The following is a 16467-nucleotide window of genomic DNA, read 5'->3' as shown; positions in this document are numbered from 1 at the left end:
AAAAAATAAAATAAATAAAACCCAGGCGATTGGAACCGGCTGTCAGTGGAAATCAAAGCGAACGAGACGTAAAACCGGCCAGTAAAAATCAAGCGGAATCAGAAAAAGGTCCTACGATCAACTCATCCCATAAAGTTGGTGCAACAATTGAAAGTTTCTCAGGCAAACCATGTTTTGTTTTTGTTTTTTTTCAAATGATACGCGCTGTCGCTGTTCAAATTGACCAAAAGAATCCAACATTCTCACGCTTCTTCAACCACCAAGCTAGAGGAGAAATCCGAAAACGGCTCGTCTTCAGTTGGTACCGGTAGGCGCTCATTCAGGCTCTTATCGTCTTGTTTGGCCTTCGAGAAAGTTCTGATCCCTGACGGTTTGCTTGTTGAAAATAGGTGAAGATTCAGGGACAATTTTACCAAAGTTAGCACCTTACTGACCTGCCGCTCTCCAGGTTTCCTGCTGCGGCATCGTGGAAACAACGTCTAAACAGGGTGGCGCAGTTGTTCGCGAGGAGTTCCCTGGTTGGCCTTTCTGTGTGGAGTCTCCACGTGGAGTCTCCTAACACCGTCCAAAACCACGCAGGAGCTTCACTGATGTTCGCTGGCGGCCTGCTGGACATTTGCGCTGAACCAAATGTAGCCGGGCTGCCCGATTTCCCCCGAGGTGCCCGGAGGTTGCCCTCTTCCGGGGAAGAGTGTGATGGCGGCTCTCGGATGAAGATGGTCTGTCACGCTTCTGAAGGGAGGGATCCCAGAAAACGTCTGGTTCCTCCGAGGAGACGAAGCAATAAACCACGTCGACACCTCAGCCGTTTTTTTATTTCGTAAAACGTAAGAAAGAGCACACTCGTCCCAAGTTCAAGAAATGAAAATCACAACATAGCAGGTCAAAATCAAGTGCACTTCGACAAATGTCTCCTGGTGCGAGGGAGCTGCCCCCCCCTCCCCCCCCGCCAGCCCACGCCTCCTTCCCCCGCTTCCCCTTCCTGTGCTGTCAAGTGAAAAACACTAACTCAACAACAACAACAACAACAACAACAAAAAAGTACCGACAGAATTCGATCGAGTACCGTAAGGCTTCGGGGTGGGGCGCTGCGTCGCTATTGTCGGGATGCATTCTTTAATATGTCAGTGGTGGTGACACTCACACACACACACACACACACACACACACACACACTGTAAACCATAAACATGGACTCATTTGTGCTAGCACCAGTCATCCAAATGTCAGCAAGAAAATAACTGTAACCTACCTGGTCCAGACTTTGTCCTTCCAATGAACTCGATTTAATTCACGGAAACGCCGGGCGAGTCGGGGGCATTTTGGATTAATTACCATCCCCGTCTGGCCCCGACTCTTTGAGCAAAAGAAGTGAAGGGACTTCACCAAAAGCAACCCGGACGTAGTGAAAGTAAACGTAAAAGAACAAAAAAAAAAAGTAGGTCAAAAGTATCTTCAAAACAGTCGTCTTTTCTTGTTAATGAGCAGGGCAGAACACTCAGGCGCGGATCGGGACGCAACCAAGTCTTACTACCGAGGCGAGGAAGGAGTACCAAACTCCGACCGGGGGGATCCGATAACATCTTCCCGTTTATACAGCAGGCCGGTTTCGGCGTGTGACACATATACGGCATATAGAACTACATAGAACGGACTCACATTGCACATTCTGGTTAAATACACAGAGCGCTTCGCCCGGGTTCGACCCCGCTGAATGACGCCGGTACTTTGGTAAACAAAGGTGATATCGACGCCACGGCGTTGCACTCGGTTACGATGGAAAGACGGCGGTTGGACCGGAGGGGGGGGGGGAAGCAGTTTGCGTGTCGTCGAGAGTCACTGAACGGCAGGTGGCAGTGTTCGTCAGTATGCATAAAACCGGCTTCCTAGCCGTCTCTGAACCGTTTCCATGGAAATGTCGATATTGGAATTCAAACACTTCCGAATCCTGACTTCAAAAGTGGCAATAGTTTTCGCCCTGGCTTGAAAATAAGTTGAGGGACTTTCTCACCATTGCTGTGAAGAAGCTACCCAATTCAAAAAAAAAAAAAAGATATTTTATGAACGCCTGAAATACTTCTGAAGGCAGGCAAACAAAATATACACAGCGCAGAATAAAATCACTTTGGCGGATAAAACGCCGCGTCGGCAGCAGCTCCGTAATGCGAGCGGAAAGGAGGCGTGCACGACGGTCGCCGAGCCCGTCCCCGACCGACAGGAGGCAGCCTGCTCCGGACGTTTGCAAATTTAGAACTACACTTCTCGTAATAAGTGATAAATAGGGAGCGTCCGTTTACTCGCAGGCAGGGCAGTATTGTAGAGCTGAGGCAAATATTTGTACGCGTCCGTTGTAAAGACGACAAAGCCTTTCATAAACATTTATAAATAAACAGCGCTTGCACGATACAGTAGGTCACTTGGCAGAGATGGTGGAATTGTGTGTGTGTGTGTGTGTGTATGTGTGTGTTTGCATGCCGGTGCACCTTTAGGGTTGTGTATACATACACACAGTGGTTGTTAATGTTGCGATTATACATTCGTCTAACCCTCATTGTGTGGTTAAGGGTTCACGCCGAGGTGGTGGGAAAACACCGTGTCACACATGTGCTGAATTATACTTTAAAAAAAATAAAATAAAAGGCCTCAGGATTTGAAGTACCGCGGCGGAGGGGTCCCAGCAGAGGGTGTGTGTGTGTCGTGCCGCAAGGTGTGTGGAATCAAGCGGACTGGCCGTTTCTTTTCGTTGTTTTTTTTTTTTTTTTTTTTTTCTTCAAGACGACCGCGCTCGGCGTGGAACGGGATCAACCCGAGCGTGAACCGGAGAGACGAGCCAGAGCTCGAGTCGACGGCACGGCGTGAAAAAAAGGAAAAAAAAAAAACAACCCGTGACGCCCCCTCGCCAGAGACCTCGTAGCTCGCACTCGCCTTCTGGCCGCTGGCGTCCGCAACAGCTCGCCCCCGGTTTCCAACTCCCCGTGATAATATTACCTTCCCTGCCGTTTCCTCCTGGCCGGCCACTCAAGAGGCGGCGGCGGCGGCGCTTGACATTTCGATGCATGTTTTAAAGCTCCCATCCAAGAGCTGGATTTTATTAAATCAGATGGCTGCAGTGCATCTGGCTGCATTTATTTAAAATTGAGGCGGCATTACTTTCTTTTTTTTTTTTTCTCTCTCTCTTTCTCCCCATTGACCCTCGTCAAACCGTCAGACGGCTTAATATAAATTTGGGCTTGGAATTCTTCCAACGGTTACGTAACCGAAGGAACAACGGCAGCATCGGGGGGCTGCAAATACTCAACTTGTAAGCTGTCGCTAAACCGATATCCGCTGATTTTTAAAGATTAGCCAATGTTAAAACAAAACAAAAAAACGCCGGTTTGGTTATTTTACAGATCAAATACTGAAGCATTTAGCCATTCGTGGCTCTGGGATCCTAAAATCTAGCACCGGTGAGAGTTTAGCGTCTCGCACTGCATGGAAATGAAGCGTGTCTGCACTCTGGCTTCCAGTTCCCAGCTCCGAAGAGCGCGTGGAGACGCCGCAACGACGTGTCCGCGGCCGCCTCGCTCGCGGGCTAATCCGTATACATCCTGCGCCGCCACCTGCATCATGCCCTTTATCCTGAAGAGATTAGCATCGGCGCCGGGGGGGAAAAACGGGGGCAAAACGCCACTTTGACGCGATCATGGCACGCCTCGGTCTTTCTACAGTTTGCAGCCAACAAAAAAAAAAAAAAAAAAAAAAACCCAATTCCAAAAGCGAGTTTTGCACAATTGTGATCGTAAACATCACAATTCCACAGAAAGTCGTACATGTACATCATATTTGGAATATGAGTGTTCATGTCATGAACAGAGAAGTGCCGTGATGTCACACACATAGATAACATGATATATAAGGACAACACCTACACATTATAGACACATTGCTCATACATTCATATATGTCAACACTTAAATATGTATATACAGTATACATGTATATATCCATATGTATACATATATATCAGTGGAAGAATAAATAGTGCCATTAATGAGGTGAGATAACCTAGTTCTACTTTTTTTCCCCTCTTCTCTCAGCGGGACGACTTTCCCGGAGGTCACGTTAAAGCGCTGGGAGGTGGACGTTTACACCGGACCCTCTCTGCCAGGAAGTAAGTACAGTCTCCGTACGCTCTTGGGGTTCGTGGGCATCCACCTCACAGGCGCAGTTTATTTGGGCTTTTGTGTTTTTTCGCCGCTTCACGAAGAAAAAAAAACAAACCTCCGGTAGGAGATGCAGAGACGTGATATTCGGGCGAAAAGCCACCAGGGGGCTTCGTGAGCCTCCCTGAAGCGACGTAAACTGCACCTGTGTCCGATTCTCCACCGCACGGGTTCAAAATCACAATTTCTTGCTGTCTCTGGGTCTAATTTACAATAATATGCCCAGTATTAGATACAGCGTGTCTCGCCGAACTACTGTTACCTACCTGTAACTCCTACAGCCTGAATAATCACGTTACATTCTAGATATCTGATGGGGTATTGACATATATTGCAATGCTTAAGTACTCCAAAACAAAAAAAGGGGGATCTGTGTGGTTGTGTAAGTGTGTGTGTGCATGTGTGTGTGTGTGTGCATAGTCAGTTCTATGACACACACTCGGGAGTGAGACAGGGTGACATGTTGTGCATGGACCTCTGACAGAGCGTGCTTGATGAATGCTGGATGCTGCATCAGGGAATTGGCAGCGGACGACTCCCTGGCGGGGCGACTGGAACTTTCTGTTGGAAGCGGCCAGCTTCCTCCCGTGGCGATGCCTCTGACAGTTTGAAAACCGAGGCCTCTAGTTTGAAGGTGGTAAATTTGACGCGAGGGGCTTTTAACGCCGACAAAAAACAAAAAAACAAAAAACGCGCTGGCGTGTGAGGCGTGGCGCCCGGCGACGTGGAAACACGGCGACCGCCGGAGCCCCTTCAGCAAAAACAAAATACACCTCCCGCAAAGAAAAATGCGCTCCATTTGGCTTTTCAACCCTACAATCCCGCAAATCATGTTTTCCTCTGGGCGCGCTGGTCATGCAGAATTCATTCCCATGCTATGAATGATTAGCAATGTACAGTTTGCTATGATGCTAATGTGCATGAAGGACAGAACGTGCAAATTTGTAGTTTCGGGGAACTGCGGTCAGATGAGTGGAATTAGCTCATGTAGGACACTGGCTCCTGCGGTGTCGCCGTTCTGACCCGCTCTACAGCTAGCTTTGCACGCTAGCTGGGCTGCACCGCCCTGCTAATCAATTAGCAGCGTGACGTTTCCTGCTAGCAGCGTTGAACCCTTAAGGAAGAAGAGAGTGAAAATAAAAAAAAAAAAACAACAAAAAAAGATGAACGGAAAACGGACTCCGGATCTGAAGCGGGCGGTTTCGGTTAAGCTGCGAAACAGAGTCAGAGACCGACTTTAGCTTAATCACACCGTATTAGGAAGGATGTAATCCTCTGCACCGGTTTGACTGTTTCAATAGCTTAGCCTAGTTTAGCCCTGTCTGCTTGGTTATGGCCAGATGATTGCAGTCGGCATATTGATGCAGTGATTTAAGGTTTACTTCCCAGGCGCAGCAGAATTGATCGACGTTAAATCGAACCCATCTAAAGACCCTCTCTTTAATTTCTACTAGAGGGGCAGTTTCTCATAAAAAAAAAAACAAAACACAAACCTTTTCCAGGAGAGGCTGAAACACTCAGGCTTTGAATCGGTGTTTTTTTTTCAAACAGCTGGTTGTTTCAACAACACGTGCGGCTCATTATTTTTAATTAACGGGACTCTTTAGGCTTCAATGGTGCAGGTTCACTGACACGGGACTCTCTCGCGTAAACAACCATTTGTGCTGCCAAAAAACATTAACGCTACCACTGTCAAATTAGAGGCCAAAGACTCCAGGGCGCCAAGTCTCATGCTTGCCACGGAGCGGCGGCTCGCGACGTGGCGTGTGTGTGTGCGTGTGTGTGTGCGTGTGTGTGTGTGTGTGTGTGCGCGAGTATCTTGTTTGTGCATAAAATATCGGCCCTTGACGGTAAATTCAAAAAAGGGATTTTTTGATGGTTGAGAAAGAAACAAAACTCCGGGGGCATTTCAAACAAAATGGAATGTATCTTTTTTTTCCTTTTTCTTTTTAGACTTCACTCATTCACGCATCATTTTGTGGAAAACTTGCATCATGTGTGGGCGCAGACCGTCAAGTCGTGTCTGCTCTAGCATTTAGCCTTTTTTTTCTTTTCGGGGGGGAATTCGCAGAGACATCGCTGATATTCCCGGCAGTGGAGAACTATGGAATGATTGTGCTATAAAGTATCCAAGGAACTTTAGAGATCAGGGTGACGTTCACCTTTGGGGACGTGAAGGAATGCTTTCAGTAGCTCAGCTTGAATTTGACATGAACGGGGAGCTAGAGTGTGATGCCTGTCAGAGTATAAAAAGGGTGTGTGTGTGTGTGTGCGGGTGTGTGTGTTTGTGTCCCAGGAGATTGAGTTCGAGGATCGCTGATGCCCCCTAGACCAGGGGTGGGCAAACTTTTCGGCTTAAAACTTGACAGACGGGCCGGGTCAGCACAAGATAGGATACATATTGATACGCATTTGTTTACGGTACATATTAGACTCGTCTGACGTTTGTCTGAAAGTTATCTTTGCTTTGAAAATGAAACCGGCTTGGTTTTGAAGGCTCTTGACGTTTGCTTGCATTTCACGTGCAAACCGTTTTCTTTTTTCCCTTTACGTAGCTTCACGCCCAGCTCGTTCACATGTGTTTAGCAAAAGCTAAATCACAAAGCTAATCTGTGTCGTACGGCTCGGGAAGTAGCTCCAAAAATGAATTAATCTCCTGTTTGATTGAATTGATTTACATCAAGTATGAATTCTGTAGCGGTCTTTGGCGGGCCGGATTAAAAGACCAACGGGCCGGCTGTGGCCCGCGGGCCGTAGTTTGCCCGCCCCTGCTCTAGACCGACGTGGACTGTGGAACATGAGAGTGTGTGTATACATGATTGAATATACAAAGATAAATGCATGTGTACGTTTGGGAATACCCCAGTTGTGTGAGGCGGGCGCTGGTCGGGTCGGCGTGGGGGCAGTCTCCAAGAGCAGACCCTTGAAAGGCATGACGGGGGACGGGGTGGGAGGTCTGTTCTCATTTGGTCTTTAGTTTGCCCACCTCCCCGTTCAGCTTGCCCGCCTTGGCCAGCTTCTCGTTCAGTTGGCACAGTTGGCGGAGGAAGCCGTCGTTGGGGCCGATCTCCCTCTTATGCCTCACGGTGGCCACGGCCAGCCTAGCGTCCATTTTGTGGCGCAGCATGAGGTAAGCGACCACCATGGTCGGGGAGCGGCTGTACCCCTCCCTGCAGTGCACGTACACCTTCCCTAGAGGGCACAAAGCAGTAGAATGAGTACCCGGTTTCATTTTTGCAAGGCTTGTTTTACAGCATCAATAATACATGGAGCTCATTCATTATGTATTTCGCTGATCCTGCTCACAGGGCCGCCGGGCCGGGAAGTGTGGGGGTAGGAGGTAATCTGGAGCGGCCACCGGCAGGTCACAGGGCCATACAGAGGCACACTGTCATTCACAACTACAGACTCTGGATGGTAGAGGACCTTGAAAGAACCTCCGATGAACGTGCATCAGTGGATCCTGCATCCCAAACCGGACACTTGCGGGGGAATCAAAAGCGCGAACCGCACAGCCCAAATGCTAAGCAGTAATCAAAGGGCACAGATGTCCAGCCAAGTGCCTGCATGGTGTTATGGCACGGTTGTAGAAGAGTTACGTGTAGGTAAGCTTCAGAAGGCCTGGAGGTGGGCCTGATTCATGGACTGCCAGGAAAATTGTGGGGGTTGGCTTGATCTGTTTTTCTTTGCAAACGCCATGTTGGAGACGCCACGGGCGAGGATTAAGAGGCTGATGAAAAGAAGGTCTTTTTTTTGGACGGACCTCCGTGAACTGCTGGCGAACGCAACCTCTTAACAAGCCAAAGGAGTATCACCGAGGACGTTGGCCAACGGAGCGGCAGGAAGAGCTCCTGAGAGGGGTTTGGATCGGTCGCTGTGCCAGGGGCCAATTATGGTCAGTAAATGACAGTGGGGCTAAATGAATAGCAACGGTCACGCTCACCTTGGAATCTCCAGGTTACGTAGATTCATCCACCCCAACAAAGGCCAATGGACGAGTTTGGATTTTACAGGAATTCCTACTGACATCCAACCGTTTGCTCGACCGAATGATACTTAGGGGCAATTTGGAGTCTTCAGATTAGCTGCGTCGATGAATTAGAGAGTGAACGGTTGGATGCGGCCCCTGTGATCGGCAGGCGACCGGTCCGGCTTAAACCCACCTCTTGCTCCAGCGACACCTGGGATTTGCTCAAGTCCTACCGGGACCTTGTTTGCAGGATAAGCCGAATCGACAATGAATGATTTTGCGGGTTTGATCGATTTCCGCACGCTACTGCGGAGCGTTTTAGATTTGAGCTGATGGGTCTCTGCGGAAAGAGACACCTCCAGATAATCAACCTCGCATGTCAGATGAGAATGGGGATGAGAAAGTGAATGAATGAGATGAGAAAGTTGTTCTCATCTCATCTCAATTTTCAATTTCGCACTCGGGAGCCGTTTGGAAGGCCCAGCTGTCGGTCACCGGCCCCTGGCCGTTGGTTGTTGCATCGAACCCTCGCTGAAGGAAGTCGGGAGTGAACCTCTCAGTACCTGAAGGCCTTCAGGCATTCTCACAGCACAGAAAATCTTTCAAAGCTGATCCTATAAATGCACATTGTCAATAAAAACTTCCTAAAATCTTGCCAGAGTCCTCGTAAAACGGGACTAGCCTTACCTGGGGAGCTCCAGCAAGTCGTAATAAAAGCAGAGGTCACCTGGGATCTCAGTCCTGTGCAAATGTACCGTGTCGGGGGTTTGTAAAGAAAAAAAAAATTCAATTCCGGAGCCTCGAGATCATATCGGGGTTAACATCCGTAAATCTGGACGAAATCGATGCGTGGGAAGAGCCGGGCGCCGCCCCGCAGTCCCGCGTCCCTTAATAAGTCGGGTTGTTTGCCTGAGCTAATAGGCAACCGATGACAGGCGCCGTTACTTACGAGGATAACGGGACTCATCGTTTCATGAAAGCCTGCTTCTGCAGCTCAGAAACGTGAGGAAAGTACAACTCCGCTTCCTTCCCGGGACTTGGACACGGATCCCGTGCGACCAGCCAGGGGAGGGGAAAATATCTTGTCCTTCAGCTGTTAAACGCCTCATTGTATTTAGAATCAATTTCTCCTTTCGTGCCTGGTGGGTTGAAGGACATCCTGTCCTGGATGAAGACATGGATCCAAATGTAGTCACAAGACGTCAAGTTAGATATAATAAAAGTTACATTAGGTCCTTTGTGCTTTGGCTTCGCTATGCAATAAATCTCTGGTCGATGGCGGGCGGAGGCGACGGGTCGTGTAGCGTTAGCTGCTTTGCGTCGTGTGAACCTGGCTGCGTCCGACGCAACACTTTTTACCGCCGGTGAGCCAAAGCCCCGCGAGGGATTTCGACTTGGCAACCGGCAGGAGCTGATGTTCCTGGCTCGGCCCGGATTTGCAGATTCTGCACTCTGTCTGAAACCCGACGCCGCCGCCGCGCCTCCTCCTCGACCACCCCTGACATCGCCGTGGCGCAACCTCCCGTCCTCCCGTCCTCTCCTGCGTCCTCTGCCGGTCCAATTCTGCCACCCTGACACGGATCGATGCTCTAAACGACGCTTCTCGCTTTGGCGTTCACCGGCCCCGCCTTCTTAAATACGCTCTTCCATTTTTGTTTTCTCACCGCTATTGATTTGATAACTTAAGTGCCGATTGGGCTTAGCTGGGAAAACAACAGCGCCCCCTGGTGGTCCGGGGGTCTTATTAACACTGAGTGGACACTGAGATGCACATCGTTCAAGTCTATCATCATGTCGTCTATAAGTATAATCTTTGCCGTCTTTTCGGCGGAATTACATCCCATCATCTCGTCTGTGTATTAACTGTAGCTTTGTAGCGTGTTTAGCGTGCGCCACAGGTACGCGTTCGATGCCGCCGATACCCAGGGAGGTGGCCTGATAATGGAAAATAGAGCAGGGCTCGGGAGTGCGTCGCAATTAGCACGAGATTATTACCGCTCGCGTCTTCGCTCTACCAGTGTCGGGAATCTCGTCTGTCGCATCTCCCGGAAACGTCGGACTGACCTTTGCCGTTATTGTGCGCGAGGGCTTTGTCGATGAAGTCGGCGCCCTCCTCGAAGAAGGCACTGAGGTTGAACTGCTCCGTGTCGTTGGCCTGGATCCCGTGGTACGTGATGCCCGTGCCGGCGTAAAACTCCACGCTGGTGTTGACGTGCATGAAGGAGGTTCCCTCCGCCACGTTCAGCACGTGGGTCACGCCCAGTTTCTGCAGGCGCATTGCATTCTGGGCCACAAACCTGGGCGGGAAAAGAGGCGTGAGACCACATGGATCGGACCTTGTATGTTCAACGGTTAATTTTTCTGTCGTCGGCAATGACGTCGATCGACGACCGATCGGAAAAACAATATTGCCAACATGAATTGTCTATTTCCGATCAGCTCATTGATTATGGATTTTTTTGATAAGCTGATGATTGTTTTTCACTAACGAGTCTAGGCACTACTGAATTTTATTTCATTTTTTTCAGGTTTAAATTCTAAAAATCACATTCTATTTTTCATTCTATGGAGTTTTTTGACCCTCTAAGTTCCATCTCCTCATTTCTCTGAAGAATCTGCAACTCTGCATACAAGTAAACGGACGTAGACACTTAAAAAAAAAAAAAAAGACCCGTGTTATCAATGAGTCAGGCATCACACCAGGTGTTGTCGGTGTCCTCAAGAATACTGCTGATTCTCTGACTAGAAAGTAGGAAAAATAAATAAAAGAGTGATGGACGAGTGCGAATTCAGCCCGGCGGGGCATCCTGGACAAAACTGCTGTCATAAAAAAATTATATATATATATATATATATATATATACATATCTATATAAAAGTAATGCATCAGCACAAGTTGTTTAAAGGTGATATTCAGACTTTATGGGTTGCATATTTTCCTGAAAAGCCTGCTGTGCTGCACTCTCTCTCTCACACACACACACACACACACACTGGGTGTTGAAGAGCATTGCAGCTGTACTGAAACAAAGATGCATAGATTTATTTATTTGATTTTTTTTGTTTTGTTTGTTTTTGTAAACTTGGTTGCGGCAACTCGCTAGCGGAGCAACTGTTTGCGGCGGAAAGAGCCGGAACGTGCGGCCGTCGCTTTCAGAGGTCTGTCAGACAGATCTACGTCCACTCCATCTAGCCTTTATTTTTAAATAGAAAGCGCATATGTCACGTTTTAGGATTATTTTCCCATACTGGAGATCGATTAGCGTTTAACGTTAGCATCGCTGCATAAACTCAGTCGCCTTACTAGCCTTACGCTCGGCTTGGGATGCTTGTTTTCCTTGGGTCCGTCTGACTCCGGCGCCGAGGGAGAAGGCAGAATATTTGTCTCGTTTCATAGTTTCGGGCTGGTTTACGTCGACGTCGTCAGATCGTTCCCGTCCGGCGAGCCAAAGCCGTCCTCGCACGATTGATTTTTCAAAAGTTGCGTCACAAGCAGGACAATCTCCCGGTCGGAGCCGAGGCCCCCATAAATCTTCATCTGTAATATTCAGCCCGACAGCGCCGCGCGCGTGTTTTTCTCGCCGTATCTGCTCGCCGTCAATACGAGGCGAGGCCAGGTGACCCCGGTCGGCTCCCGGGAGGCGCCGCCAGAGGGTCTGCGGAAGATGATGAAAACCCTGCTATCGCCAGTGCCTCTGCGTCACAGGCGGCGCCGAGAGGACGAGGAGGCCATCTGCTCTGTTTCACCGGCGTGGACGGAGACGAGCGCCTCCGGAGGAGCTTCTCATTTTCATTGCGGTCCTTAGTGCTTCCTAATGTCGGTCGCCGTCACCCCCATCGAGGTTCTCTCTCGTAGCGGAAAACGTGAACGCCGGAGGAGGGATATTAGCATTTTTTGCTAATAAGGACCGAGCCCACGATGACTAAGCACATCCTGACACGACGGGGCGGGGAAATACCAGAATGCTATGTTTTTGATAGGATTTATCACCCTGCCGTGTGCGTCTATGTCTAACTACATGTAGTCAGCACTGATCATCAATACCCGGTCAATCCGTCCTACTGAACATTTAACCGCAGACTAGGAGGAATCACTCATAAAATAACAACAAAAAAACGCATCATTGGTTCAAGGTATTGGTTCGGAGTACCTGATGACACTTTTTTTTTTTTTCTTTCAAATGTACATCAATTCGAGGGCGGATCGCTCATAAACACACATGTGGGCCGAGGTGCCTCAACGCTGACACCATCCTCTGTATATGTATGTGTGTGTGTGTGTGTGTGTGTGTGTGTGTGTGAGGGGAAAAAGGGCGGAAGCGCCTCCACCGAAGCACCAGAGCTGAACTCTCGCATTTCAGGTCGAAGGGCTGACGCAGCCAGCGGCTCACCTGGCCCCTCCCACCACCCTGGGATCTGCAGTCCCACAGCATCCATTATTAAACACCGGCTTCACAAAGAGCCGGGGCGAATACCAGACCCCCCCGTCCCCCCGTAGTGCTGACGACCACGGATCTGAACGCGCCCCGATGCTCTGATCGAACGCCGCCGTGTCCTCCAAAGTCAAAATGGCTTCCGACGGACGTATGTTATTCCTCCCCCTCCGAAAAAAGGAAAAGCGATGTCAGGCACGCTTGGTAACCCGGTGAAAGCGGGTCACGTCGGCCGCGGGGGAACTTTAACAACTTTAGCGGTGCGGCTGGAAGTGCAGCGGCAGCGACTTCCTGCGCTGCAAAAATGAATAAATAGATAAATAAAAATCTGCTGAGCAGTAGCCGAGGCGCAGGGCAGGTGCGGCGGAGACGAACGACTAAAGGTGCGGCGGGTCGCCTCTGGATCCGCATCACATCCGAATCATCGGGGTGACTCGGCAGAATCACCTGGATTTTATGGAAACGCCGGGTCGGCTCATTGTTTTTTTTTTTTTTTCTTTTCAAAACAATTCTAATCGACCACCGGAAGACGGTTTGTCCCATATTTGCCTGACGACACCCCGGGGATTTAACGCGAGATTTAGCAATTGGTCCCAGCTTGCCGTCGAGATGTTCGAACCGACCGCTCCGCCCTTCAGGGCTTGATTCGGACGCTACCAGAGTCTCCGTCCCTTATCGGTAACAACACTTGGCCGGAGACGCTGACATCCATTGATTTTCTTGTAGCTCTGACACCCCGTCCACCCTCCTCTCTATCTGAAATCTATTAAAAGGAGATCAGGAGCCGCTTTGACGGAGCTCGTGTTACGTGACGAGCCGGGAAATCAAACCTTGGAAATATCGGTTCCCCCTCCCCGAATCAGGCGCTGGAAAAACCACCCGACGTGAGCCGTTAGGACCCGATATGACTTTTTCTCAGGCGAGCGCTCGGCGGCCCGAGGCCATTTATACCGCAGAGTATCCACGCCGACCTCCCGATACCGCCGGTGTCACGTCACGCCGCCGAGGTGCTTCTCTGCCCGTTGGTTTTACTTTGTGACGCGTCGCCGATTTCTGGACGTCTTGTTTTCACAATGAAACCGTCATTTCATTTTTCAATTGGAGTTTAATTTTTTTTGTTTGCGGATCATATTCGCAATTCCACCACTGGGGCGATGCTACAACACGGGGTATTAGCAAAGGGGTCCAACTTAACAACAAGCTAAATGTCTGGTTCTGGAAAAAAAAAAAAAAATCTTTGAACAGATATAATAATGTGTGTGTGTGTGTGTGTGTGTGTGCACTTCCCCCAACTGACCACTAGGGGGTGCAGTGAGCCCTCAAAGAGACACCAGTTAGCAAAAACTGGGCAGCTTTTAGTTTGTCCTCAGAGGGAAAACAACAACAACAACAACAACATCCTTGTAACAACAGTATGTGTGTGTGTGTGTGTGTGTGTGTGTCAAGCAGCCAGGCGGCACGTTGCCGGGCGCGCAGGACGTGCTGGGAACTCGTTCCAACAGAACACGACACCGAGCTGTAAATCCCCGCCAAGTCGGCACGTTCATTAGAAACCCGATAGCATCCAGCCCGAGCAACTAGCAGCGATTTATGGCCCGGGCACTGCCATGGTCATACACAAAGTGTGTGTGTGTGTGTGTGTTGAACTTGCAGAGATCGAAAACCCTATTTTCCCCTGTACCTTTATCATACAGTAGGAGGGGGAACGGTACGGTAATTACACATTAATAACGACGAAACAGGTTGTTATGGTCGGTGGCTCCATTAAACGGCGTCGGGAATGTAACGGGAGCCGTCAAGTCCCGGCGTCGTCACTAACGGGACGAGCCGTCGCGACGGGAGGGCGGCGGAAACACGCCTACCCTCGGGTTTGACGATTAATCAATGCTAGAGGACGATCGGCCAACGGGTTCGTTGTTATTCAGCCTGTCGGCTAGTCGGTATTCCATCCATATTGATGGTTGGTACTCTCATACATATATACTGTGTGTGTGTGTGTGTGTGTGTGTGTGTGTGTGTGTGTGTGTGTGTGTGTGTGTGTGTGTGTGTGTGTCACTTATGTCTCTATAAACCCGTCTGAACACTTCTGAATTTCAGAAGTAAAATAGGATTAACTGTATGATTGTTTTGAGCAAATGGTATAACTGATGAATAATGATAATAATAACACGTGTTTATTTGAATTTTATGCTCGACTTTTTTTTTATTTGATGCACAATTTTATGGATAATATTGAGTGCATTTAAAATCTATAGTTTTTCAATCAATGTTTACTGTTGTGGTTTCGTCCAGTCTTTGGATATTTATTTTCTCATCACTTATTTCTCCTCAGAACAGCCTTAAATGAAAAATAATGCCTTTTATATTATAAATAATTTTGATTTCATTTTTCAAATTATTATTTTTTTCCAAGTGTAATTCAACTGGAGTCTAGTTTCGATGTAGGAATAAATAAAGTCCATGTATATTTAAAACATAGACGAGTTCACATATATGAATTTACAAAAAAATTAAAGATGCAAATTATCCTTCGCTCATCAAAAACCATCAAACCGTTTCCTGACCGAAAATCAACAACAACAACAAAAGATCGTGACGCGTGCGTGCGTGCGCGCGCGCGCGCCTGAACGAGGCGTCCGCTCCTACGGACGTGGCACGCTGCGCGCGCGCGCGGAGACGTGATTCCACGTCACGGGAGGAGGCGTCGCGCGGGGTTTCTCGCGTGTCGTCCTTCACAGACACCGGGCGGGCGCGTCCCTTCCGCCCACGCGCGGCGCTTCCGTTCCAATCTGTCGTTATACACGTGCGCGCGCTCGCGCTCCCTCACATCCACAATTTCAGACACGAGGCCGGTGCGCTCGCTCGCGGCGGCGACGACGACGACGACAACAACAACAACAGGCGGTCGTTCCGCGCGCGACGTGCACGCGCTCGCGATCAACCGGTCGCCGCTTCGACGCTAAACAAATACACGGGCGTGTGCGCGTGCGGCACCCGGCGGCTCGCTCGCATCCGGGTACCCGCGCTACCTGTCGGCGTCCGGACGCGCGCACGCGCAGCCTCTTCCGTTGTTTGTTTGTGTATATATGTGCGTGTGTGCGCGCGCGTCAGGCGCGAGGTGACTCACGCGTTGCCGACGTAGATCCGCGGGAAGACCTCGTTGAAGTGCTGCGTGGGCAGGCAGTAGAAGCCGCTGGCGTTGGACAGCAGCTCGTTGAGCCGCTGGACGGTCACCTCCGGGGCGTCCGTGGCCGGAGGCGGCGGCGGCGGAGGCGGCGGCGGTTGCGGCTGCTTGGCCGGGCTCTGGTGCTTCCTCATGTCGCGGGGTCCGGATGCACGGACGCCTCTGTGTGTGTGTGTGTGTGTGTGTGTGTCACGGCCGGCGCCGCATTCTACAACCTCTGCACGTGCGCGCGCGACGTCCCGTCTTCCGTCCGCGAGGGCTTTCGTCTGCGCGCGTGGGGCGCGAGGCGCTCCGCGGAGGTTCCCTTCGCGCGCCGGAAGCGTCAAGCCGGACGGCGGCGTCGCGGACGCACTTCCGGTTGAGTCTTTTCAAAATAAAAGCACGGCGGCAATATCGTAGCGAGTCACCAAACACCGCGCTGACCATAAAACGTCGGTTTAATAAGCAATAGTTGTTGTTTTCCGCACGAAACTCAATACAACTAACAGTTGCTGCTCAATTTTGGGGAAAAAAACTAAAATAAAATTCCTTGCACCCCAAACTACACCCACAAAATTCCCAGCAACCCTCAAAATCACACAGAAAACAGGCATCAACATGAACCCCAACATTTGTGACTCATTACAGTGTTTATGTTAATACTTGTGATTTTGGGGTTGTTGGGAAATGATGCGG

General features: G+C 49.8%; 1 protein-coding gene across 1 annotated transcript; it reads right to left on the bottom strand.

The window, feature by feature from the left end:
• Positions 1-795: 795 nt before the first annotated feature.
• dusp3a (dual specificity phosphatase 3a) lies at positions 796-16111 on the bottom strand. The gene is made up of 3 exons (XM_086140145.1): positions 15736-16111; positions 10240-10472; positions 796-7397 (listed from the first exon to the last, which is right to left on the bottom strand). The coding sequence occupies exons 1-3, from the start codon at positions 15924-15926 to the stop codon at positions 7168-7170; spliced, it is 654 nt and encodes a 217-aa protein (XP_085996271.1). The 5' UTR covers positions 15927-16111; the 3' UTR covers positions 796-7167.
• Between the last annotated feature and the right edge of the window lie 356 nt (positions 16112-16467).

This window comes from Fistularia commersonii, chromosome 32, assembly GCF_037954325.1.
Source record: "Fistularia commersonii isolate RoL2024-O1a breed Wild chromosome 32, RoL_Fcom_v1.0, whole genome shotgun sequence".
Taxonomy (NCBI): Eukaryota; Metazoa; Chordata; class Actinopteri; order Syngnathiformes; family Fistulariidae; genus Fistularia; species Fistularia commersonii.
Note: the sequence above shows the minus strand (reverse complement) of the source record. Positions and strands in the feature narration are given on the sequence as shown.

What these genes read in the sequence shown, in the direction of transcription:
- dusp3a (XM_086140145.1), bottom strand. Translation starts at nt 15,926, where the DNA reads ATGAGGAAGCACCAGAGCCCGGCCAAGCAGCCGCAACCGCCGCCGCCT. An exon ending in CGGATCTACGTCGGCAACGC is followed by an intron (nt 10,473 to 15,735) that starts GTGAGTCACCTC and finishes TTTCCCGCCCAG; the next exon opens with GTTTGTGGCCCAGAATGCAA. An exon ending in CGCGCACAATAACGGCAAAG is followed by an intron (nt 7,398 to 10,239) that starts GTCAGTCCGACG and finishes TGTGCCCTCTAG; the next exon opens with GGAAGGTGTACGTGCACTGC.